The 21,157-nt window shown below is 42.2% G+C and overlaps 1 protein-coding gene across 1 annotated transcript; it reads right to left on the bottom strand.

Annotated features, from left to right (window-relative positions):
• Positions 1 to 95: 95 nt before the first annotated feature.
• On the bottom strand, positions 96 to 19,960 carry LOC131814501 (conserved oligomeric Golgi complex subunit 2-like). Its single transcript, XM_059145438.1, has 3 exons — positions 19,757 to 19,960; positions 253 to 443; positions 96 to 216 (listed from the first exon to the last, which is right to left on the bottom strand). Exons 1-3 carry the CDS (start codon positions 19,760 to 19,762, stop codon positions 144 to 146), a joined length of 270 nt encoding a protein of 89 aa, XP_059001421.1. The 5' UTR covers positions 19,763 to 19,960; the 3' UTR covers positions 96 to 143.
• Positions 19,961 to 21,157: the final 1,197 nt, after the last annotated feature.

Below are 21,157 nucleotides of genomic sequence, written 5' to 3'. Positions count from 1 at the left end.
TATTATCCTTTACTTTTCACTGTTGACTAATGAATTTGAAACATAATCAAACTAGAGCAACCTTAAATGAATAAAAACTAAAACAAACAAAAAAATGTATTCCAAAAAGTTTAGTTCTTTTATTAATGAAATTGGTAATTTCTTCAAGTTTCTGGTGGGGTTGGTGGGGTAATCAACTGAAAGGTTTCTAAAAACTCTGCCCTTTTAATAAATATGAAGGAGAGAAAGTGTGTATGTATGTGTGTGTGTGTGTGTGTAGGACTTGTGAATTTCAGGTTTATCAAGTTTGTGGAAAGGTTGACAAAATCTGCATAATCCTTGTTGATGAGCTCGACCATGGCTATTTTAAGAAGTTTATAGTAGAGTTCCAGATCTCCTCTTAGTTCCTCCAGCTGGACACGCTTCCTACAGTCAGACACAAAGTGATAGACATCGAAATCTTCCTGAAAATCAAACCAGAAAGAAAAAATGATTGCACTGATACCACATTTTACATAGAATAATAAGATCAGAGAAAGAATAAGAGGCGTATTACTGCAGGGGAACACACACAGTGACATCAGGGGGTTTGCTCAGTCCTAAGATTATGGGAAAGGGGGCCCCTCACCAAGACCATTCTCTCCTGTTGCCTAACTCTACAGACATTTTATTTCTTTTAATTATACATTTCAAAGAGGCTCTTCTCAAAATAGAAACAGCTTTTTGTTCTTAATTTTAAAAGTAACAAATGTTCACTGTCAAACTTTCAAGCAACCAAGAAATACTTATGTAAGAGAGAAAAAAAAAATCACCCACTCTCTAATGCTCTGCAGTTAAGCACTGTTAATGTTTATTTTTCTTCACTATTTAACACAGCGATTCACATCCTTCCAGACTTTGTTTTGGTCTTTCTTTTTACTTTTTTTTTTTTTAAGATTTTATTTATTTGAGAGAGAGAGATGGAGAGAACAAGTGGGAGGAGGGGCAGAGGGAGAAGCCGGCTCTCTGCTGAGCTGGGACCCTGATGCCAGGGTTCATTCCAAGACCCTGAAATCAAGACCTCAACTGAAGGCAGACGCTTAACTGACTGAGCCACCCAGGTGCCCTAGCTTTCTCTTTAAAATATAAACTAATTTTGGGGTGCCTGGCTGGTTCAGTGGGTTAAGGCCTCTGTCTTTAGCTCAGGTCATGATCCCAGGGTTATGGGTTCAAGCCCCGCCATTGGGCTTTCTGCTCAGCAGGGAGCCTGCTTCCCTGTCTCTCTCTCTGCCTGCCTCTCTGCCTACCTGTGTTCTCCGTCTGTCAAATAAATAAATATTTTTTTAAAAAATAAAATATCAATTACTTTTTAAAGAAACTGACATATAATGGACACATGTTAGTTTCAGGCGTACAACATAAAAATTCCATATTTTTATCTGTTGTGAAATGATTACCCTAAGACTAGTTAACATCCATCACCAAACATACACATTTTTTTCTTGTGCTAAGAACTCTTAAGCTTTAGCAACTTTAAATATATAATAATATAGGGCACCTGGGTAGCTCAGTGAGTTAAGGCCTCTGCCTTCAGCTCAGGTCATGATTCCAGGGTTCTGGGATCGAGCCCCACATCAGGCTCTCTCCTCAGCAGGGAGCCTGTTTCCTCCTCTCTCTCTGCCTGCCTCTCTTCCTACTTGTGATCTCTGTCAAATAAATAAATAAAATCTTAAAAAATATATATATTATATATATATATAATATACTATGCAGCCATCAAAAGAAATGAAATCTTGCCATGTGCAATGATGTGGATGGAACTAGAGGGTATGCTGAGTGAAATAATCAGAGAAAGACAATTATCATACAATCTCCCTGATATGGGGAATTTGAGAGGCAAAGTGGGGGGTGTGGGGGTAGGGAAGGAAAAAAAATGAAACAAGATTGGATTGGGAGGGGGGCACCTGGGTGGCTCAGTGGGTTAAAGCCTCTGCCTTGGGCTCAGGTCATGATCCCAGGGTCCTGGGATCGAGCCCCGCATCGGGCTTTCTGCTCAGCGGGGAGCCTGCTTCCTCCTCTCTCTCTGCCTACTTGTGATCTCTGTCTGTCCAATAAATAAATAAAATCTTTAAAAAAAAAGATGGATTGGGAGGGAGATAAACCATAAGAGACTCTTAATCTCACAAAACAAACTGAGGGTTGCTGGGGGGAGGGGTGTAGGAAGAGGGTGGTGGGGTTGTGGTGGACATTGGGGAAGGTATGTACTATGGTGAGTGCTGGGAAGTGTGTAAGCCTGACAATTCACAGACCTGTAACCCTGGGGCTAATAATACATATTTCTAATAAAAAATAATAAAATAAATATACAATAATACACAGTATTATTTACTACAGTCACTATGATGTACATTACATCCCCAGGGCTTATCTTATTAACTGGAAGTTTATACCACTGGACCCCTTCATCTATTTCCTCCACAACCTCGCCTCTGGCAACCACCAATCTGTTCTCTATGACTTCATTTTGTTTTGTTTTTTAGATTCCATATGTGAGGGAGATCATACAGTATTTCTCTTTCTCTGTCTGACTTATTTCACTCAGCACAATATCCTCAAGGTCCATCCATGTTGTTGCAAATGGCAAGACTTCCTTCTTTTTATGGTTGAGTAATATTCCATCGTATACACACATTTTCTTTATCCATTCACCCCGTTGGTGGACACTTTAGTTATTTCCAAGTCTTGGTTGTTGTAAATACTGTGATACTCACTACCGTGAGTGTGAGTCTTGCTGGCCGCTAGAGCCAGGTGATCTAGAGGTATACCCTGGGTAGCAACAGCAAACCTCGGGGCATCATATGAGCATTCAAGCTCCTTTCCAGGAGATACCAGAAAGCAGAAGCGAGGCAGAGGGACAGCGCAAAGATGGTACCCATCAGCTCCATCTTTGGAGAATACCTTACTAGATCCATGTTAAATTAGATGCCTGCCCCTCAGGGCTTTAAGATAAGCAAATGAGCCTCTTTCACAGAAATCTGAATGCATTTCAGTCTGCTGCTTCTGTGTTGAGTTCCAGGGTGGGTCAGTCTACTCACGCAACTGCTTTAAGAGCTGTTTCTCAGTTTGCTATAGCCTTGTGGGTTTCATGGGTGCAAGCTCTGATGGCTTTCAAAGCTGGATGTTTGGGGGTCTTGTCTCTTAGATGTACGTCTTGAAAGTTGGGGTGCCAGAAGTGGGGCTCAAACCCTTTGCTCCTCAGGGAGAAGCCTGGGGTTGTGAGTACCCTCCCAATCCCAGGTCGCTGTACCAGGGGTGGGGTTTATGGCAAGACTGATTCTTACTTCAACATAGGTTTTTTTTCCTTACTCACCTAATGTGTAGGAGTCACTCAGCTAGTTGTAGGGTTTTTTCCACAGGAAATTTTTCCATATGGAGCTATAGATTCAGTGTGTATTTCATAGAAGAGATGAGTTCAAGATCCTTTTATGCCACCATCTTGAATGGAAACCCTAGACCTTATCTATGTATATGTGTACACACACACACACACACACACACACACACAAATATTCATGCTCTTCTAAACTATTTCCCATCTAGGGGCACCTGGGTGGCTCAGTGGGTTAAGCCTCTGCCTTCGGCTCAGGTCATATCTCAGGGTCCTGAGATTAAGCCTCACATCAGGCTCTCTGCTCAGCTGGGAGCCTACTTTCCCCCCTCTCTCTGCTTGTCTCTCTGCCTCCTTGTGACCTCTCTCTCTCTGTCAAATAAATAAATAAAATCTTAAAAAAATAATAAAAAAATAAAAAGTTAAAACCCATTCTATTAAAAAAATTTCCCATCTAAAAATATAACTTGAATGTCTTTACGTAAAATACATACATTTCTATTAATATTTTATGTGCATGCTGAGTGTCCCATTGAACAGATGTTCCAAATCTTTCATAACCTATTTCCAATTATTGTTCTCACAGGATTAGCTATCCTGTGTTTCCCCTTTATAATACTGTGATACCCTGGTAGGCTTATATGCTTAGAGGCAATAAATTACTATCTACTTCCCCTGTGACTCTGCTACTCCATGACCTGTTTAGTCAGCAAGAATCAGATGTGATGATTCCCAAACTAGTTAAGGACACCTACACTTACTTCGTAATTATATAGCTTCATTAAACACTATGTAAGCCAAAAAAATATGACTGCAAAAAAAAAAAATCACTGTTCTTTTGAAAACTAACACAGCTACTTTGGAAAGATTTGATACAAAGAAATCAATAAGAAAATTTTTGCTAAGTTAGGTATGGGTGAGATGACCACATACCAGGTAGGGAGGGAGTGATCACAGGATTCTCACTCAATTCAGTTAAAGAAACTGAAACTGAATGCAAAAAAAGACAACATAGAAAGCTTTTTAAAAAAAGATTCTTTTTATTTATTTGAGACACAGACAGACAGTATGAGCAGGGAAAGGGGCAATGGGAGAAGGAGATTCCCTGCTGAACTCCATCCCAGGACCCCGAGGTCATGACCTGAACCGAAGGTAGATGCCTAACCTATTGAGCGACCCAAGTGCTGTGATAACTCAGAAATCTAATCTGCAGGCCAGTTTCCAGAGAAAAGACCTGGCACTGTTTCAATGGAGAATAAATGTACATATATTTTTTCCAAATAAAATACTAAAAACTGTATGTACCATTCCCTAAGAGTACTTGTTTAAACTGACTTTCTTAGTTAATCAACCAAAGACTGACCCTGCTAGTGTCGGAGAGAAGGACTTCATACCAAACCGTAATTTCACAGTCATCTACAGAAAGCCACCTGCTTCTTACACTGGTGACCAAATTAGCCTGGACCTTTCTCTCCTGAGACCATCTCAGACCTTACATCATAGTTATGTAGTACATCACAGGAGGGGGTCTCGGTTCATAATCCTGGCCATCCTACTCACCAACTGTATACCTTTAGGTCGATCACTTTCCCTGCCTCAGTTACACATTGTTGAAGTTCTTGAACTTCATGATGGCATTCTAAATTGTATAACTGGGGTGCCTATGTGGCTCAGTTGGTTAAGCATCTGCCTTTGGCTCAGGTCATGATCCCAGTCTCTTGGGTTTGAGTTCCTCATCAGGCGCTCTGCTGAGCAAGGAGCCTGCTTCTCCCTCTGTCCCTTCCTCCTGCTCCCGCACTCTCTCACTCTCAAATAAAATCTTAAATAAATAAATAAATAATATAACTTAGCCTCAGTGAACAAATGCTATTAGGTAATATTAGTACTCAACTTACCATTTATGCATTTGTTCTCAGATAAACAAAAGTTGCATAACACATGACTAAATAACTCGGAACATCTGTGAATACTGGGTTAGGCAGCGTTTGCTGTGAAAAGCAAACCCAAACTCACAGTGCCATAATAGAGACCCATTTCACTTAACCAAGAATGGTTTTACTACTTTAGGAATGGTTTTACTTTATAGTGTAGATTTCCCAAGTATTCAAAGAGAAAGTATTTACAACCCATACATTTACAGTCAACTGATTTTTCACAAGGATGCCAAGACCATTTAATGGGGGGAAAACAGTCTTTTCGAGTGCCTACTACTGGGACAAGTGAATATCTACATGCAAAAGAATGAACTTGGAAGAGCAACTTCACACATACACAAAAATATAACTCAAAATGGGTCAAAGATTTAAATGTAAGAGTAAAAACTGTAACACTCAGAGAAAACAGGTGAAAATCTGTATGACTTTGGATCGGACAAAGCTTTCTTAGACATGATACACAAAGCAATAAGAAATATTAGATAAGCTGAACTTGATCAAAATAAAAACTTTCGTGTGTCAAAGGACACTACAGAGAATGTGAAAAGACAACCCACAGAATGGGAGAGATTATCTGCAAATCATTTGTCTGACAAGGACCTAATAACCAGAATATGCAAATATACTCTTAGAACTCAACAACAAAAAGACAAATAACCTAATTTAAAAACAAGCCAAAGACTTTTGAATAGACATTTCTCCAAAGATTATACACAGACAGTCAAGAGCACATGTCGGGATGTTTGACATCCTTAGTCATTGGGGAAATGCGAATCAAAAGCACATGCAGATGCCACATCACACCCACTAGGACAACTATGGTAAAATAAGAAAAAGAAAAAGAAAAAAAAAAGGAAGAAGAAAAGTGCTGGCAAGAAGGCGGAGAAGCTGGAACCTTCCTGTATTGTCGGTGAGAATGTAAAATAGTGTGGCTAAGGCAGCAAACAGCTCGGTAGCTCCTCAAGAAGTTACACACGTACAATTACCCAGCAGTTCTACGTCTAGGGCTATAACACCAACAGAACTGACAACAGATGTTCCTGCCACAACCTGTACATGAATGTGCACAGCAGCGCTGCTCGTAACAGCCAAATGAGTATATACCCAACGTCCATCAACTGATGAATGGATACATAAAATGTGGAAGACCCTCTTACACAACCATAAAAAGGAATAAACTGTTACATGCTACAACACGAGTGAAGTCTGAAAACATTCTACTCTCAGGTTAAAGGAAGCCAGACACAAAAGGTCACGTGTTATACATTCCACTGATATGAGATGTTCCAGAAAAGGCAAATCCATAAAAACAGAAAGTAGATTCATGATTGCCAGGGAATAAGGGGAGGGGAGAATTGGAACTAAGAGGTTTATTTTCCGGGTGATGGAAGCATTCTGGAATTAGATAGAAGTGACGTATGTACCATATACACAGTAAATATACTAAAAACCAGAGAATAGTACAATTTAAAATGGCAACTATTATGCTTTGTGAATTACATTTTGATGAAAAATGAAACAACTTAAATATCAACAAGTTAAATGCTAGGATACATTAAAAAAAATCCAAAGTAACACTGATCACAGGAACAATGGAGTAGCTACATGAATTTCAGACAAAGCAGATTTCAGAGAAGGAAAATTATCAGGCATAAAGAGCAGCATTACATAATGATAAAGAAATCGACTGACCAAGAAGACACAATTATCCTTAACGTATGTGTGCCTGATCAACACAGGTGAGACACAACCTAACAGAACTGCAGGGAGAAATAAACAATTCCATTATCACAGCTGGTGACTTCAACACTTCTCCATCAGTAATGGGCCGATCCAGCAGCAGGGCAACAAGGATCTGACAGATGTGGACATTCAGTCCAGACATGGCACACTCAACACCACCATCAATTACCGTACAACAGACGTACACAGACAATTTTGCCCAGTAATAGTGCAACACACATTCTTCTTAAGCTCATATGGAACACTCATCAAGACAGAATAATTCTTGGCCACAAAACACAACAAATTTTTAAAAATAAAAATTATACCAAGTATGTTCTCAGACCGCAATGGAATTAAAAATCAGTAACAGAAGATAGCTGAAGAAGTCCAAAATACATGGAGATTAAATGACACACTTCTAAATGACAGGAGACCAGTCTCAACAAAATACAATGTAGCAAAATGTGTGGAATGCTGCTTAAAGGGAAAATACAGTACTGAATGCAAATATTAGAAAAAAAAAAGATTAAAGTCAATAATCTAAGCTTCCATTTTAGGCAACAACAACAAAATCAAATCTAAAGTAAGGAGGGGCTCCTGGGTGGTTCAGTTGGTTAATCATCTGCCTTTGGCTCAGGACATGGTCCTAGGATCCTGGGACAGAGCCCTGCATCAGAGCTTCCTGCTCAGGGAGGCTGCTTCTCCCTCTCCCATTCCTCCTGCCTATATTCCCTCTCTCACTGACTCTCTCTGTGTCAAATAAAATCATAAAAAAAAAACCCTAAAGGAAGTAGGAAAAAATAAAAATTAGAGCAGAAATTAATGTAATTAAAACCAGGAATTTTTTTTTTAAATCAATAAACCCCAAGTCTGTTTCTTTGAAAACATCAATAAAACAGATACACCCTTAGCCAGGCAAACAAAGAAAAAAAGGTAGAAGACATAAATTACTAATATCAGATGAAAGAAGGGAGGGCTACTGCTAACAATCCCAATCACTGTAAATTCAACCAAACATTTATGGAATACTACACAATTCTCTAAAATATCTTCCAGAAAGTAAAACTACAAGGAATACTTCCTAAATCATTCTAGGAGATCATTATTACCCTGACACCAAAACCAATACTACAAGAAAAGAAACTACAAACTAGTATCTCTCATGAACACAGACACAAAAATCTTCAACAAAAATTAGCAAATAAAAGCAAACACTATATTAAAAAATTATACACCAGGATCATGTAGGATTTATTCCAGGTATGCAACATTAGAAAATGTTCAACATTAGAAAATTAATGTGATCCATCATATCAACAGAAAAAAAAAATCACATGATCATATCAATGAAGGGAGGAAAAAAAACACTTAACAAAATCCACACTTCTTCCTCAGGAAACGAGGAATAGGAGGACTTCCTCAACTTGATAAAGAATGTCTCCAAAAATCCACAGCTAACATGATATTAATACCGAGAAAATAGAAGACAGGGAATCAAGGCAAGGATGTCCCTCCTACTACTACTATTCAATATTATACTGGAAGGCCAAATTAATGAAATAAGGTAAGAAAAGGAAACAAAAGGTATACAACCTGGGAAAGAATAAAACTTTGTTCACAGATGACATGACTGTCTACAGAAAATACAAAGACTTCACACCCCACACCCACACCCTCCTGAAACTAGTCAAGTGATTATAGCAAGACTGAATGATACACAGTTAAAATACAGAAGTCAATTGCTTTCCAATGATGTATCAGACAAAGGGCCAGTATTCAAAATTTATTAAGAATTGATCAAACTCAACATCCAAAAAACAAAAAAATCCAGTCAAGAAATGGACAGAAGACATGAACAGACCAAAGAAGACATCCAAATGGCCAACAGACACATGAAAAAGGGCTCCACATCACTCAGCATCAGGGAAATACAAATCAAAACCACAATGAGACACCACCTTACATCAGTCAAAATGGCTAAAATTAACAAGTCCGGAAACTACAGATGTTGGCGAGGATGTGGAGAAAGGGGAATCCTCCTACACTGTTGGTGGGAATGCAACTCTGGAAAACAGTATGGAGGCTCCTCAAAAAGTTAAAAATGTAACAACCCAACGACTTAGCAATTGCCCTTAGATGTTTATCCAAAGTACACAAAGTGATTTGAAGGGGCAAAAGCACCCCAATGTTTATAGCCAAACTATTGAAAGAGCCCAGATGTCCATCAACAGATGAATGGATAAAGAATATGTGGTGTACACACACACACACACACACACACACACACATTACTCAGCCATCAAAAAGAACAAAATCTTGCCATTTGCAAGGACATGGATGGAACTAGAGGAAGCCAAATACCATATAGTTTCAGTCACATGTGGAACTTAAGAAACAACAGATGAATATAGGAAAGGGAAGGAAAAATAGAAACAGACAGGGAGGCAAATCACAAGAGACTTAACTACAGGAAACAAAGTGAGGGTTACTGGAGAGGGGAAAGTTGGGGTATCTGGGTGAGGGGTATTAAGGAGGGCACTTGTTGGGATGAGCTCTGGGTGTTGTATGCAACCAATGAATCACGAAATTCTAACCATGAAACTAAAAGTACACTATATGTTAACGAGATTGAATTTTAATTAAAAAATTTAAAAAGTCAATTGCTTTCATATATACCAGCAATGTACAAGTGGAATTTGAAGTTAAAAACACAAGACCATTTACATTAGCATACCAAAAAAAATTAATACTTAGGTGCAAATCTAACGAAATATGCACAAGATCTATGTGAGAAAAAGTATAAAATTCTGATGAAAGACAACAAGCAAGGTAAGATGTGAAGTGGAAAGAAAGTCCATAATCTTGGGTAAGAACACTCAATACTGTTAAGAGGTCAGTTCTTCCCAAACTGATCGACAGACTCAATACAATCCCAATCAAAATGCCAAGAAGTTATTCTGTGGATACCAACATGTTGACTCTAAAATTGAATGGAAAACTGGAAAACCAAGAGTCGCAGAGTAGTCAACAAAATATTAAAGAGGGGGAAAAAAAGGAAATTGAGGATTGCCACCACCCAATCTCAAGACTTACTATTAAAGCTATAGTGATTAAGACAGAAGGTGCCTGGCAAAAGAGACAGGTGCTTGGAACAGAGTGGAGAGCCCAGAAAAACATCCACACACACAGGCAAAGGCAACTCAATGGCAAGGACAGTCTTCAACAAATGGAACTGAACAATGGGACATTGATAAGAAAAAACAAACAAATGAAAAGAATAAAAACAAACTTTTCACACCTTTCACAACACCTAAACGTAAAATGCAAAACTTCTTAAAGATGACACAAGAAAAAATGTAGGGATCCTTGGATTTGGCAATGACTTTTCAGATATAAAACCAAAAGCATGATCTACGAAAGAAAAAATTGATGAGAGAGACTTTGTTAAAATTAAACTTCTCTGTAAAAGACACTGTTAAGAGAATGAAAAGACGGGACTCCTGGGTGGCTCAGTTGGTTAAGCAGCTGCCTTCAGCTCAGGTCATGATCCCAGCGTCCTGGGATCGAGTCCCACATCAGGATCCTTGCTCCGCAGGGAGCCTGCTTCTTCCTCTGACTCTGCCTTCCACTCTGACTGCCTGTGCTCGCTCTCGCTCTCTCTCTCTCTGACAAATAAATAAATAAAATCTTAAAAAAAAAAAGAGAGAGAGAGAATGAAAAGACCAGTCACAGAGTAAATATCTGCAAAACACATCCATGGTAAAGGACTTAAAATAAGAAATATAATATAAAGATGTCTTAGTAGCAACAAGAAATCAAACCTAATTTAAAAATGTGAAAAGAGTGATGGCTGGGAAACCCAGTCAGTTAAGCATCTGCCTTTAGCTCAGGTCCTGGGACTGAACCCCACACTGGGCCCCCGGCTTAGCGAGGAGCCTGCTTTTTTCCCTCTCCCGCTGCCTGCTGCTACCTCTCCGTGTGCTTGTGCTGTTAATAAATAAATAGAATCTTTAAAAAAGAAAAAAAAAAGGATCTGAAAAGATGCTCAACTTTGTATGTCACTAAGAAATTGCAAATTTAAACAAGGTACTATTACATATCATGTAGAATATAAAAAATCCAAAGCACTAGTAATACCAAATGCTAGCAAGGATGTGGGACAACCGAACTCTCATTCACTGTATGGTCAGAATGCAAAATGGGAGGCACTGTGTGAGACAGCTTGGCAGTTTCTCACAGAACTAAACACATTCTCACTATAAGATCAGTAATTGTGCTCCTTTGTATTTACCCAAAAGAGCTTAAAACTAGTGTCCACACAAAAACCTGCACACGGATGTTTACAGCAGCTTTATTCTCTGAAGTGCCAAAACTTGGAAGCAATCCAAATCTCCTTCAGTAGGTGAACAGGTACACTGTGCCACACCCACACAATGGATTATTCGACAATTAAAAGATGAATTATTAAGCCACAAGACTTCAAAGAACCTTAAATGCATATTGCTAAGTGAAAGACCAGTCTCAAAGGCTAAATACTATATGATTCCAACTCTATGGCATTCTGGAAAAGGTAAAAATTAACCAACATTTTAATTTTTATTTATTTTTTAGGTCATCTCTATACCCAATGTGGTGGCTAGAACTCAAAACCCCGAGATCAAGAGTCAGATGCCCTAGCAACTAAGCCAGCCAGGTGCCTCTGAAAAGGTAAAACTCTAGACAGTAAAAAGATCCCGGGCTGAGGGGTGAGGGAGCAGGGTGCAGAGAGAGGAGAAGAAACAAATAGATGAGGTACAGGGGTTTTCAAGGCAATGAAACTAGGCTGTAAGATACCAACAGTAGGTAAATAACATTATACATTTGTCAAAACCCACAGAACTATAGAAAGAGGAGTGAACCCTAATGTAAACCATGGATTATTAACTAATACTGTATCAATGCTGGTTCATCAGTTGTAACACATGCACCACAACAATGTAATACATTAATAATAGGAGATAGTGAAGTTAGAAGAAAAATATCTTCTCTTTGTACTCAGGGGTATTTCCTATCTGAACCCAGTTAAAGTACAAATCCCCCAAAAGGCCAGAAGTTGAGAGATCACAAGAGGTGTTGGAACACAGGAAAATAAATGAGCAAACCAGACAAGCTGCAGGTAATTAAGAACCATTGACCATGAGAGAAGCAGTGACATTACTCAAAATTAAAACCAAGTAGAGTTTAAAAGTTTAGCTACTTTACTAACTAGCTGCAATCAGGGATGGCAAACAAAGACTAATTCAAAGTAACCTGGGAATTAATCATTTAAAACTTACCAATAATCTGAAATTAGTAGCTTTAATGCTATGAAAATTACATGGAATTTGGAAAGATTGAAGTTCTCTAAGCTTCCAAGAAGTAAAACACTCCTTTCCAGATACATGGACTTATAAAATCACTATATACTATCTCCATGAGAAGCAGAATCCCCCAGAACCATCACTCTGTAATGATGAGAAGTACTAAGAGGGCATATGAAATTTATGAGCCCTGCCCTGAAACATGTCCCATTTCATCGAGACAAAAAACCAAAATAGTTAAGCACTAATCTGCACACTACATAGGGGTTGAAAGACATAGAAAGTTTGTGTGAGCTCACGTATGTGTGAGTTTCCAACCATTCTTGAAAACAATGGGCAACAGAGATGAATAAATGTCCCTGTATATCCCATAAATATTCCTCAAATATTTATCATGCAACTCCAGCTCTGCTCTAAGACCTGGGGACACAGTCATGAAAAGAAAAGACAAGGTCTCTGCTTTTAAGGAGCAGATATTCTAATGCAGAAATGAGAAAATAAATATGTAAACAAACATTAATGAACAGTGATCAAATAGTGATTAATGCATAGTGATCACAGCTAAAAAGAAAACAGGACACAGTAAAGGTCTGAGTGAAAAATGGGATGTATTTTAACTTGGATGAACCAGGAAATATAGAACAATGAGTTGAGATCCAAATGACACAAAGGAGCTAGCCACAGGAAGTGTGGGAAGAGTGTTCCTGCCCAAGGTATCAGCATGTATACAAAAATGTCCTTGGAGCTCTTCCCTTCAGCCCCTGCTCTCAAATCTCTGACCCAGCTAGGTGGGGACATAATGTAGGACTTGTGTCTCCCAAAACTCATTCTAAATCTTTGTTCGGCAACTAAATTATTCAAGCTTGAGAAATTAAAAACATATGCTAACAAGATCTTCCTACCATCTACAGAGAGATCATCTTAAAAGCATCATGAAATAGTATCACTGAAATTCTAAAAAACTTCTGTTCTAACATTTTAATCAATTTTATATCAAACTCCTTTGTTGAATTTATATACCCATTTGACATATTTATGAAGAGACAAAAAAAAAAAAAAACCCTACATTCCGTAAATGTATTTATCCATCTAACAAATATTTGAGTACCTAATTACACTCTGTTCCAGCTGATTTCTTCTCTTTATCTCTTTTTTCCCCTCAATTTAACACCAATCATAATCTATGTAGGCTTTTAGTTCGCTTTTCAAAATTAATTTCTTGAGCTATTTAAAGGAATTATCCAGTGCTAGAGTTCTCAACACTGGTCACACATTAGAATCACTTAAGGAACTTTTTTTTTTTAAGATTTTATTTATTTATTTGACACAGAGAGAGAGATCACAAGTAGGCAGAGAGGGAGGGAATCATGCTCCATGCTGAGCAGAGTGTCCCATGCACGGCTCGATCCCAGGACCCTGAGACCATGACCTGAGCTGAAGGCAGAAGCTTAACCCTCTGAGCCACTAAGGCACCCCCTCACCTGAGGAACTTAAAAACAAAAAGCCCAAAGGGCACCTGGCTCGTTCAGTCACTGGAGCGTGCAGGTCTTGATCTCAGCGTTGTGAGTTCAAGTTCCATGTTGGGTATAGAGATTACTTAAAAAAAAAAAAAAAAAGAAAGAAAGAAAGAGCCCAAGCCCCAGTTTGTGATTAATTTGTTTAAATGTTTCAAGAAATTTGATGCTAAATGTAAGACTAGTTAAATAACAAAAAGATATATTTACATAATACTTCTTCCTCTCAAATTCTGAACAAAGAACTTACTAATAATAACTTAGTAGGCCAACATTTTATTTAAATAAGTTTTATAGTACTACAAAGGGTGAATTAGAAAATCAAAAGCAAGGAGAAATGGGCATGGTGTGAACATGGGGAAGCAAGAGAAAGCAAGCAAGTATGTGACCGGGAAGCGAATGCTTAGCTCTGAGATCCTTCTCCGAGAGAAGGACAGATTAAAACCTAAAAAGAAAGAAAAGAAGGATCCCATGCACTCAAGGAAAGAGAAGTCCCCCAACATCCCTCCTGTTTTTTCCAATATAAACACACAGCTGGGCCGACTTACCACATCCTGGTTGGTACCGACTTTATCAACTTTTCTAGTTAGGCCAAACTTGACCGGTCAGTGATGGACGGGCTGTGTGCCAAGTGTACCAGTTGTACAACTGACTGTGTAATGGCTGAAACTGAGAAACCGGGGTGAAAGTATCAAGAGGCTCTAAGGATTGTGAAAGAGCCAAGATTCAAACGATTACCACGTACACACAAGACAAACTGCAGATGACTGCTCAGTACGGAAGTAATTCAGAGTGTTACACTGTGGCATCAGCTGACCCAGACCCAGAAGATTGCTGGAGTTCCCATCATGGACATCTCTAACCATATAGACGACACTGAGCGAATGCCAGATGATGACAGAGCCCCTCACTCCTATGTCTTAATAGAGTTCCTCAGCTCTTCTTTACCAACTTTTCCTGTTGCCAGTTCATACAAGCAATTCTCCTTACCCAGTTCCTCTGTTCTGAGCTATGGCTAAAGACACTTTTTTATGTTTTGAAACTGATTATCTTGTCTTGTACCATTTTACTTTTTGTTGCATCTTTTTATAAATCAGATGACCGCTCACAAGACAAAAAAAAAAAAGGAATGGAAAGGAAAGATCAAAAGGGAGGACAACAACAACAAAAAAACAGTTCTTTTTTGCCGGGAACCCTTCTTACAAGTGCCAATCAGATAAACTTTATCTGATGTTACATCGTCACAACTCCTCATCAGGGAAAGTAGTTCACATAAGAAAATTTCTCTATAAAATGAGTTCCAGGCTTACATTCCATATTTGGCTAATTAGAATTTCATTACGATGTCTGTCTCAAACTGATGCGGAAGAGAATGGAATCTTGTCATCAAGACGTGACATCAAACTAAGAACCCACAGGGTAAGCACTCAGCTCCTGTGATACAAAGACAGCTCCTGGGGATGGGCGACCCTGCGCAACAGTGGCTGACCTGCGGGCCTGCGGCTATCTGCCGTCTGTCACTCTTCCCTCTGTCAGCTGCTATCTCCAGCCGCCGTCAACAAAGTCCACCTCAAACAGCCATCACTTCCCTCTGGTCCTGTTTACCGTAGCTAAGCTCCAGGCCAGGCATCCAGATCACCAGCCCTGTGGGAACTTCTTCTAAGGTAAGAGGTGGCCCTATTGGTGAAATGCAGGTGCCAAGGCATATGGACATTGGGCCATCTTCTGCGCTATTCTTAATGTTCTGATTGTCCCACTTCCCTCAGTTCCCACCTGTGGCCTCTGGAAAGGAACATATTACAGTAGGATTTCCAAGAACTGATGCGTGGGGGTCAGGAGATCTGGCCTGTGATTGGCCCCAACTAGCTGTGTGGCTTTAAAGGAAGTCATCACACCTCAGGCCTCAGTTTCCTTATCTGCAAGCCAGGATGGACTAGAGTCTTTTCAGAGGAGCCGGCAAAGATCACATAGATAAGCACCACCTCATTATACTAACAAGCAAACAGAAGGCTGGAGGCAAGTGATTTGCCCCAAGCCAGACATAAGCAGGCAGAGAGCAGAGCCGAGGATGGGACCCACATCTGCAGGTCACAGCTAATCAGCCAGCACAGTACAAACAGATCTGAGCAGCTGCTCATTCTTCCCCTTTTCCGTTTAGTCCATCAGAATGCATGCTCCCTGCAAACAAGGATACACAGGACCTGCTTCCTGTGTCAAAATTCCCAGTTCACCCAATTAGAACAGGGAGGAGCCTCAAGGACTTACCCCCCCACCCACACACACGGCTCTTTTACCTATGGAACATGAGGGTACATACATTCACCGTCCAGAGGGCTCCTGCCTTCACTTCTCATGGAAAAGGTCATCATGTGCCTACCCGGGGTGCCAACGAAGCCACAGGTTCCAGAGAGGAACTGACACAGAGAAGTTCAAAGGAGGCAGATGGCTCAGTGCAGAAACAAACTGTCTACCAAGGAAAACTACCCCATGGGGGACTGATTCTCTTTGAAATACATTCGAGTGCGTGGGAAAATGGTTTTTCAAGAACTGGTTGACTGACCAGTCACCTGGTACATACAAGATCACATCCGCATTCTGACAAGAGTGGCTTGCCTGCAGTGTAGACCAGGGGCCAGAAAGACAAGGAAGGCGCATGGAGACTGGGTGAGAAGCTTCTACAGTGTGATGGCAAGGGCGCACTGCAAAGGTACGAGAAGAGATGGAAAGAAGTATATGGACTCAAGAGGTTTAGGAAGCGAAATCCACAGGACTTGGTGTGACAGACTAGATTTTGGAAAGGTGACAGAGTAGGAGTTGACTTCTGGTTTCCCGACTCCAGGCTAAACGGATGAAGTGTTTACTGAGAGAGGCAATAGAATAAGAAAGGTGGTTTTCAGTGGAGGAGGTGCTCATGAATTCCGTCTTGAACCTGATGAGTCTGAGGGGCCAGACACATCCGAGAAGAAAGGTCAGCAAGTCCGATACACAGAACTGGTGCTCAGGAGGCGTGTGGGCCAGAGACAGGAATCTGCCTTACCTGCTGATAGGTGGTCATGAAGCTGCACAAAAGGTCATCTAGGGAAAGAAAGGAACACGGGGCTGAGCCCATAATCAGCATTCAGTGGCTACCAGGAGCATGACTTTGCACAGGAGACACATCAGAGAGGTAGAAGAAAGACAGGAAGCAATGCAGAGCATTTGGTCTACTGCGATGTCGAGTAAGGAGACAGAGAAAGGTCAGGTGCGCTGACTTAGAAACAGTTTTGGTAAGAACTCTTTAGTGGAACGACAGGGCCTGAAGGGTGGAAGGTGGGAAAGTCAAGTCAACCCCTGAGCACTGGCTCTGATGCGTGACAGTGACAGGGCAATACCTAGAGGTGGGGCAGTCAAGTGGGAGAGGATCAAACAGGAGTGCGTGATGGGAAGGAGTGCAGGGGAGAGGATCCTCGCAGGCTCCTGGAAGGGCGGGAGGGCTTGGACTCCTAGCCAGAGTGGAGACTGAACCTGAGGAGGAAGGAGAGCCCCTCCCTGTACCAGGCGAGGAGGAGAAGGGGACAAATACAAGAATGGGATCATGATCAGCAGGATGGAGGAGGTCCCATGGGATGGCTGCTAATTTTTCTGTACAACTGGAGATGAAGTCATATGTTGAGATGGAAGAGGAAGGCTACATGTAATGTCAATAGCACACCCATGTAAATGGTCTAATTTATCTTTTATGCCACTTTCTCCCCCTATTACCAATACCTTATGTCCTGCTCATCTATTAGCTGGCTGTCAACCCAAAGGATTTTCATATTTCTAAGCTGACAAAGTATGATGTTGCCAGAGCCTCTGCCCCAGGTGACCCTTCCCCATCTGCCATTCCTGCACTTTGATCACCTACCTCTTTTGCATACCTTTCCCCTTCTATTTCTCATTAGATCTCATAAACATGACTTTTTAAGTAGTCTCCTGCCACCAGTCAGCTCGAACTCAACAGATATGACCATGCAACTTCCTGCTGTAAACCTGACTGCAGCTCTACCGTGAAGACTGCATCAATGTGGACCCCTCAATGTATGCAGTGTCCAAGGTGCAACCCGCAGCCCCACCCCATCTCCCTTTCTACCATCCCAGTCTCATTCCAAAATGTGCCAAACAAGACACCTATGTAGAAATACAACCCCGACAGTAAGCTCTCCACTCATTTCTGCCTCGGAACTGTAACTTAACAAAACATCTCTCTGACAGAAACACAAATTGCAAATAACCTTTATCTCCAGCTTCCACATAGAAGATCAATAACCACTTTACACAGAACAGCTGTTCCATGTATTTTCCTTCTATGTATGAAGGGGTCACGTTCATTAACACTACAAATTGTACATTATATTCAGAAATTTCAGAGCCTTGAAAGAATATGGAATTGCTGGCATTCTAGCCACTTTCCCAGTTTGCTCTCTTCCTACGTCTAAGTACTACTTTAGAACTGTTATTTTGAGATTTCTATTTTCCGAAGCTGCTTTGACCAAAGGCATTCTGTCAGCGCAGAGTGAGAAAGATGGCGGGGCGAGGAAGTGTGAGAAAATGCTAGTGTTAGGCCCAAAGAAAGCCTGACGAAGTCCAAAGACAGACAAGCTAAAGAGACTTCCGTGCTTTGAGATTCTTTAAGTCTGTGTGTGTGCCTTTTCTTCTTCCAATGACCTCTATCCTCATCACGTGTCCTTTGTTAACAAAAGGTTTCTGGATCAGAGAATTCACTCTGTGCTCTCCTTCAGACACTCCATTCAATTTACACCTTTTATTACAGTGGCTTAACATCACCATACAAGAACAAGGGTACAATATACCTTCGTCTAGGCATCCCTACATATTAAAAATGATATGGCCACACCGCAGAGGATCCAGACATAAGCACTTTTAAAGCCAGAGTTTGGGAGATGTGATCTGAATGCAAGTATCAAAAAGGAACTAGCTGGTTAACCCAAAAAAGAAAAAAAAAAAAACACATATTATGACTTGAAGCCATAAAAAAGTAAGAAATTCAAACTCTTTTCAGAATTTTAGGTACCTACAGAGCCAAAACTTTTTAACACTGAAACCAGCTACTAAATCCCAATCCTTAGAAATTAAACATATACATTTTGATAGTTTAAGTACAGACCCAGGGGGATACAGAAAACGGATAAAGCTCCTCCTGGCTCTGATTCAAACCTTGGGACATTTTCAAGGCTATGTCTGATGAACCTTTCCTGTCAGTAAAGTCTTTTCAGTTTAAATTTCTATTTTGTAAGTTTATATCTTACAGTTATCTGCTGCCAGCTTCAGGCTGACCTCACCAAGAGAAGTAGGGCAACTTTAGAAAAGGAGCTTGGTATGCTTGTAGTAATGGACCAGAACCAGTAAGGACAGTACAGTCTTTCGGATTTCTCATTCCGGGAGCGTAAGACGAAAGTCAGGCATAAACGTTAGGTTAAGTGCCTTTTTGACCCAATTCCTGGTAAGTACGTGCGTTCAGAGATGTGTTCAACGCACAGTCGCTGAGCTTCTAGGCACCAAGGCACTGGGAGGCTTCTGTCAGGCCGGGGGAGCGGCGGTCTGACTGTGCCGCACGGTACCAGAGGCGGGTCCTACGGGTTCGGGGCTTTTACGTTTAGCTCAAAACCACTTGCCCTGAACTTTCAGGCCTTTTCATTCAATGTGCACGATTTCACAGGAGTGCTTTCTCCAAGCTGCACCTAGCCCACCCGAGGCCAAGAGACTCACTGCGAAGTGCAGTGAGGTCCCCGCCGAGGACCCGTCCGGGCGGGGACGACCCAGGAAGCCCGCAGGAGAAGCCCGAGGAGAGGCCCCGGAGGGCCAAGGAGGGCAGGCCACCCACGGCCCGGCTCCGGGGAGCAGAGCCCAGGCGCGCACCTTCATGAACTCGTCCTTGTCGAAGCAGAGCGTGCGGGCCCCTTGGGCAGGTTCATCCTACTTCTCTCCCGCCGCCTCTCAGCACCGACACTCGAGCGAGGAGGAAAGGTAGGAGGCTGCGCTCCCCGACGCTACGGGTGAAGCCACAGCGTTACCACCGCACAGAAGGCACCGCTTCCTCCAACATGGCAGCGCCCGCGCCACGGCCAATGAAAGAGGACGCCGCAGGCCCGCCTCCGCCTGCCTCCGCCCAGAGAGGCGCGGGGACCGCTGCCGCCGAGCCAGCAGGTGATGCTGCCCCCGTGCGGTGGAGGGCGACACTACAACCTCGCGTACGTTTCTGCGGGGCAGCCCCGCCGCTGGTGATGCCGGGTGAGCGGGAGAGGGGAGGGCGGGGAGGGTCAGGGGCGCTCCCTCCCCACCTCGCCCTTTCCCTCGGAAAATCGGCCTGCGAGCCTCTTCCAAGACCTTCTCCCGAGATTGTCCCGCGGGAAGCATAGCCGTGGCGGGATGCTGGCCCTTTACTTCTGTGGCCGGTTGTCCAGAGTGGGGGGCGCGTCCCGGTGTCAGGCGTCCGGTCCCTGTGCGCCGCCGCTGCAGCCGCCTGGGCGCGGAGGCCTCCGTGGGAACCCGGCTTCCGCCCTTAGCCCTGGCATCCACCCGCGAGCATGGCTTCTCCCCCGCCGAGCTTGGTTCCAGCGATCTGTAGGGAGGAAGGTGGTCAGCTGGCAGCCTCGGGTTGTCTGGGCAGCTCCCAGCTCCACTTTGGCTCAGCTGCGGGGCGGCCACAAGTTTGGGTTCTCAGAGCTCTTAAAGAATCACCTCGCTACTGGCCGGCCGACAAAACGCAGCCGACAAGTAGATGTGCGAGCATGTTTATGTCCAGTCAGCTCTAGAATGGGCGGAATGGTGTGTTTGTGGCTAGCGTTGGTTCGATCGCCACACCTGCCCCCAATTTCCGAGACCCCCTCCTCCTCCTGCCATCCACCCCACATTTATTTTGAGATTTTTCTTTCCTCTTCCCTTGCTCTTTCTCCCACTGTACTCCCCTTTAGTGGGAATGTCACGGTCAAATGATGATTCATTTCTCTTTTTTTTCTCCGTGAGACTCCTGACAGCTCAAACCACAGATCTCACGCGCGCCCTTCAGGCTGCAGCTTTGCTGTAATAGCCCAGGCCTGGGCTGCCCCTCCCAATGCTGTGATCTCCCAGAGATAGCACATGCAGTCCTTAGAAAAGGATGGGACACAGCAAGACAACGGCTTACAGTGAGTCTTGCATTGGAGTCACTCCAAACGGGAAACTGGTCACTTTTTTTTTTTTTAAAACGTGAGTACAGGGACGCCTGGGTGGCTCACTTGGTTAAGCAGCTGCCTTCGGCTCAGGTCATGATACCAACGT

The sequence above is a fragment of the Mustela lutreola genome, chromosome 14 (genome assembly GCF_030435805.1).
Source record: "Mustela lutreola isolate mMusLut2 chromosome 14, mMusLut2.pri, whole genome shotgun sequence".
NCBI classification, from domain to species: Eukaryota; Metazoa; Chordata; class Mammalia; order Carnivora; family Mustelidae; genus Mustela; species Mustela lutreola.
This window is presented reverse-complemented; position numbering and strand designations above follow the sequence as displayed.

Bases quoted from the DNA above. Each gene is read 5' to 3' on its own strand.
- LOC131814501 (XM_059145438.1), bottom strand. The intron at 217-252 runs CACACACACACA...CTTTCTCTCCTT, and splicing joins AAATTCACAAGTCCTACACA to CATATTTATTAAAAGGGCAG.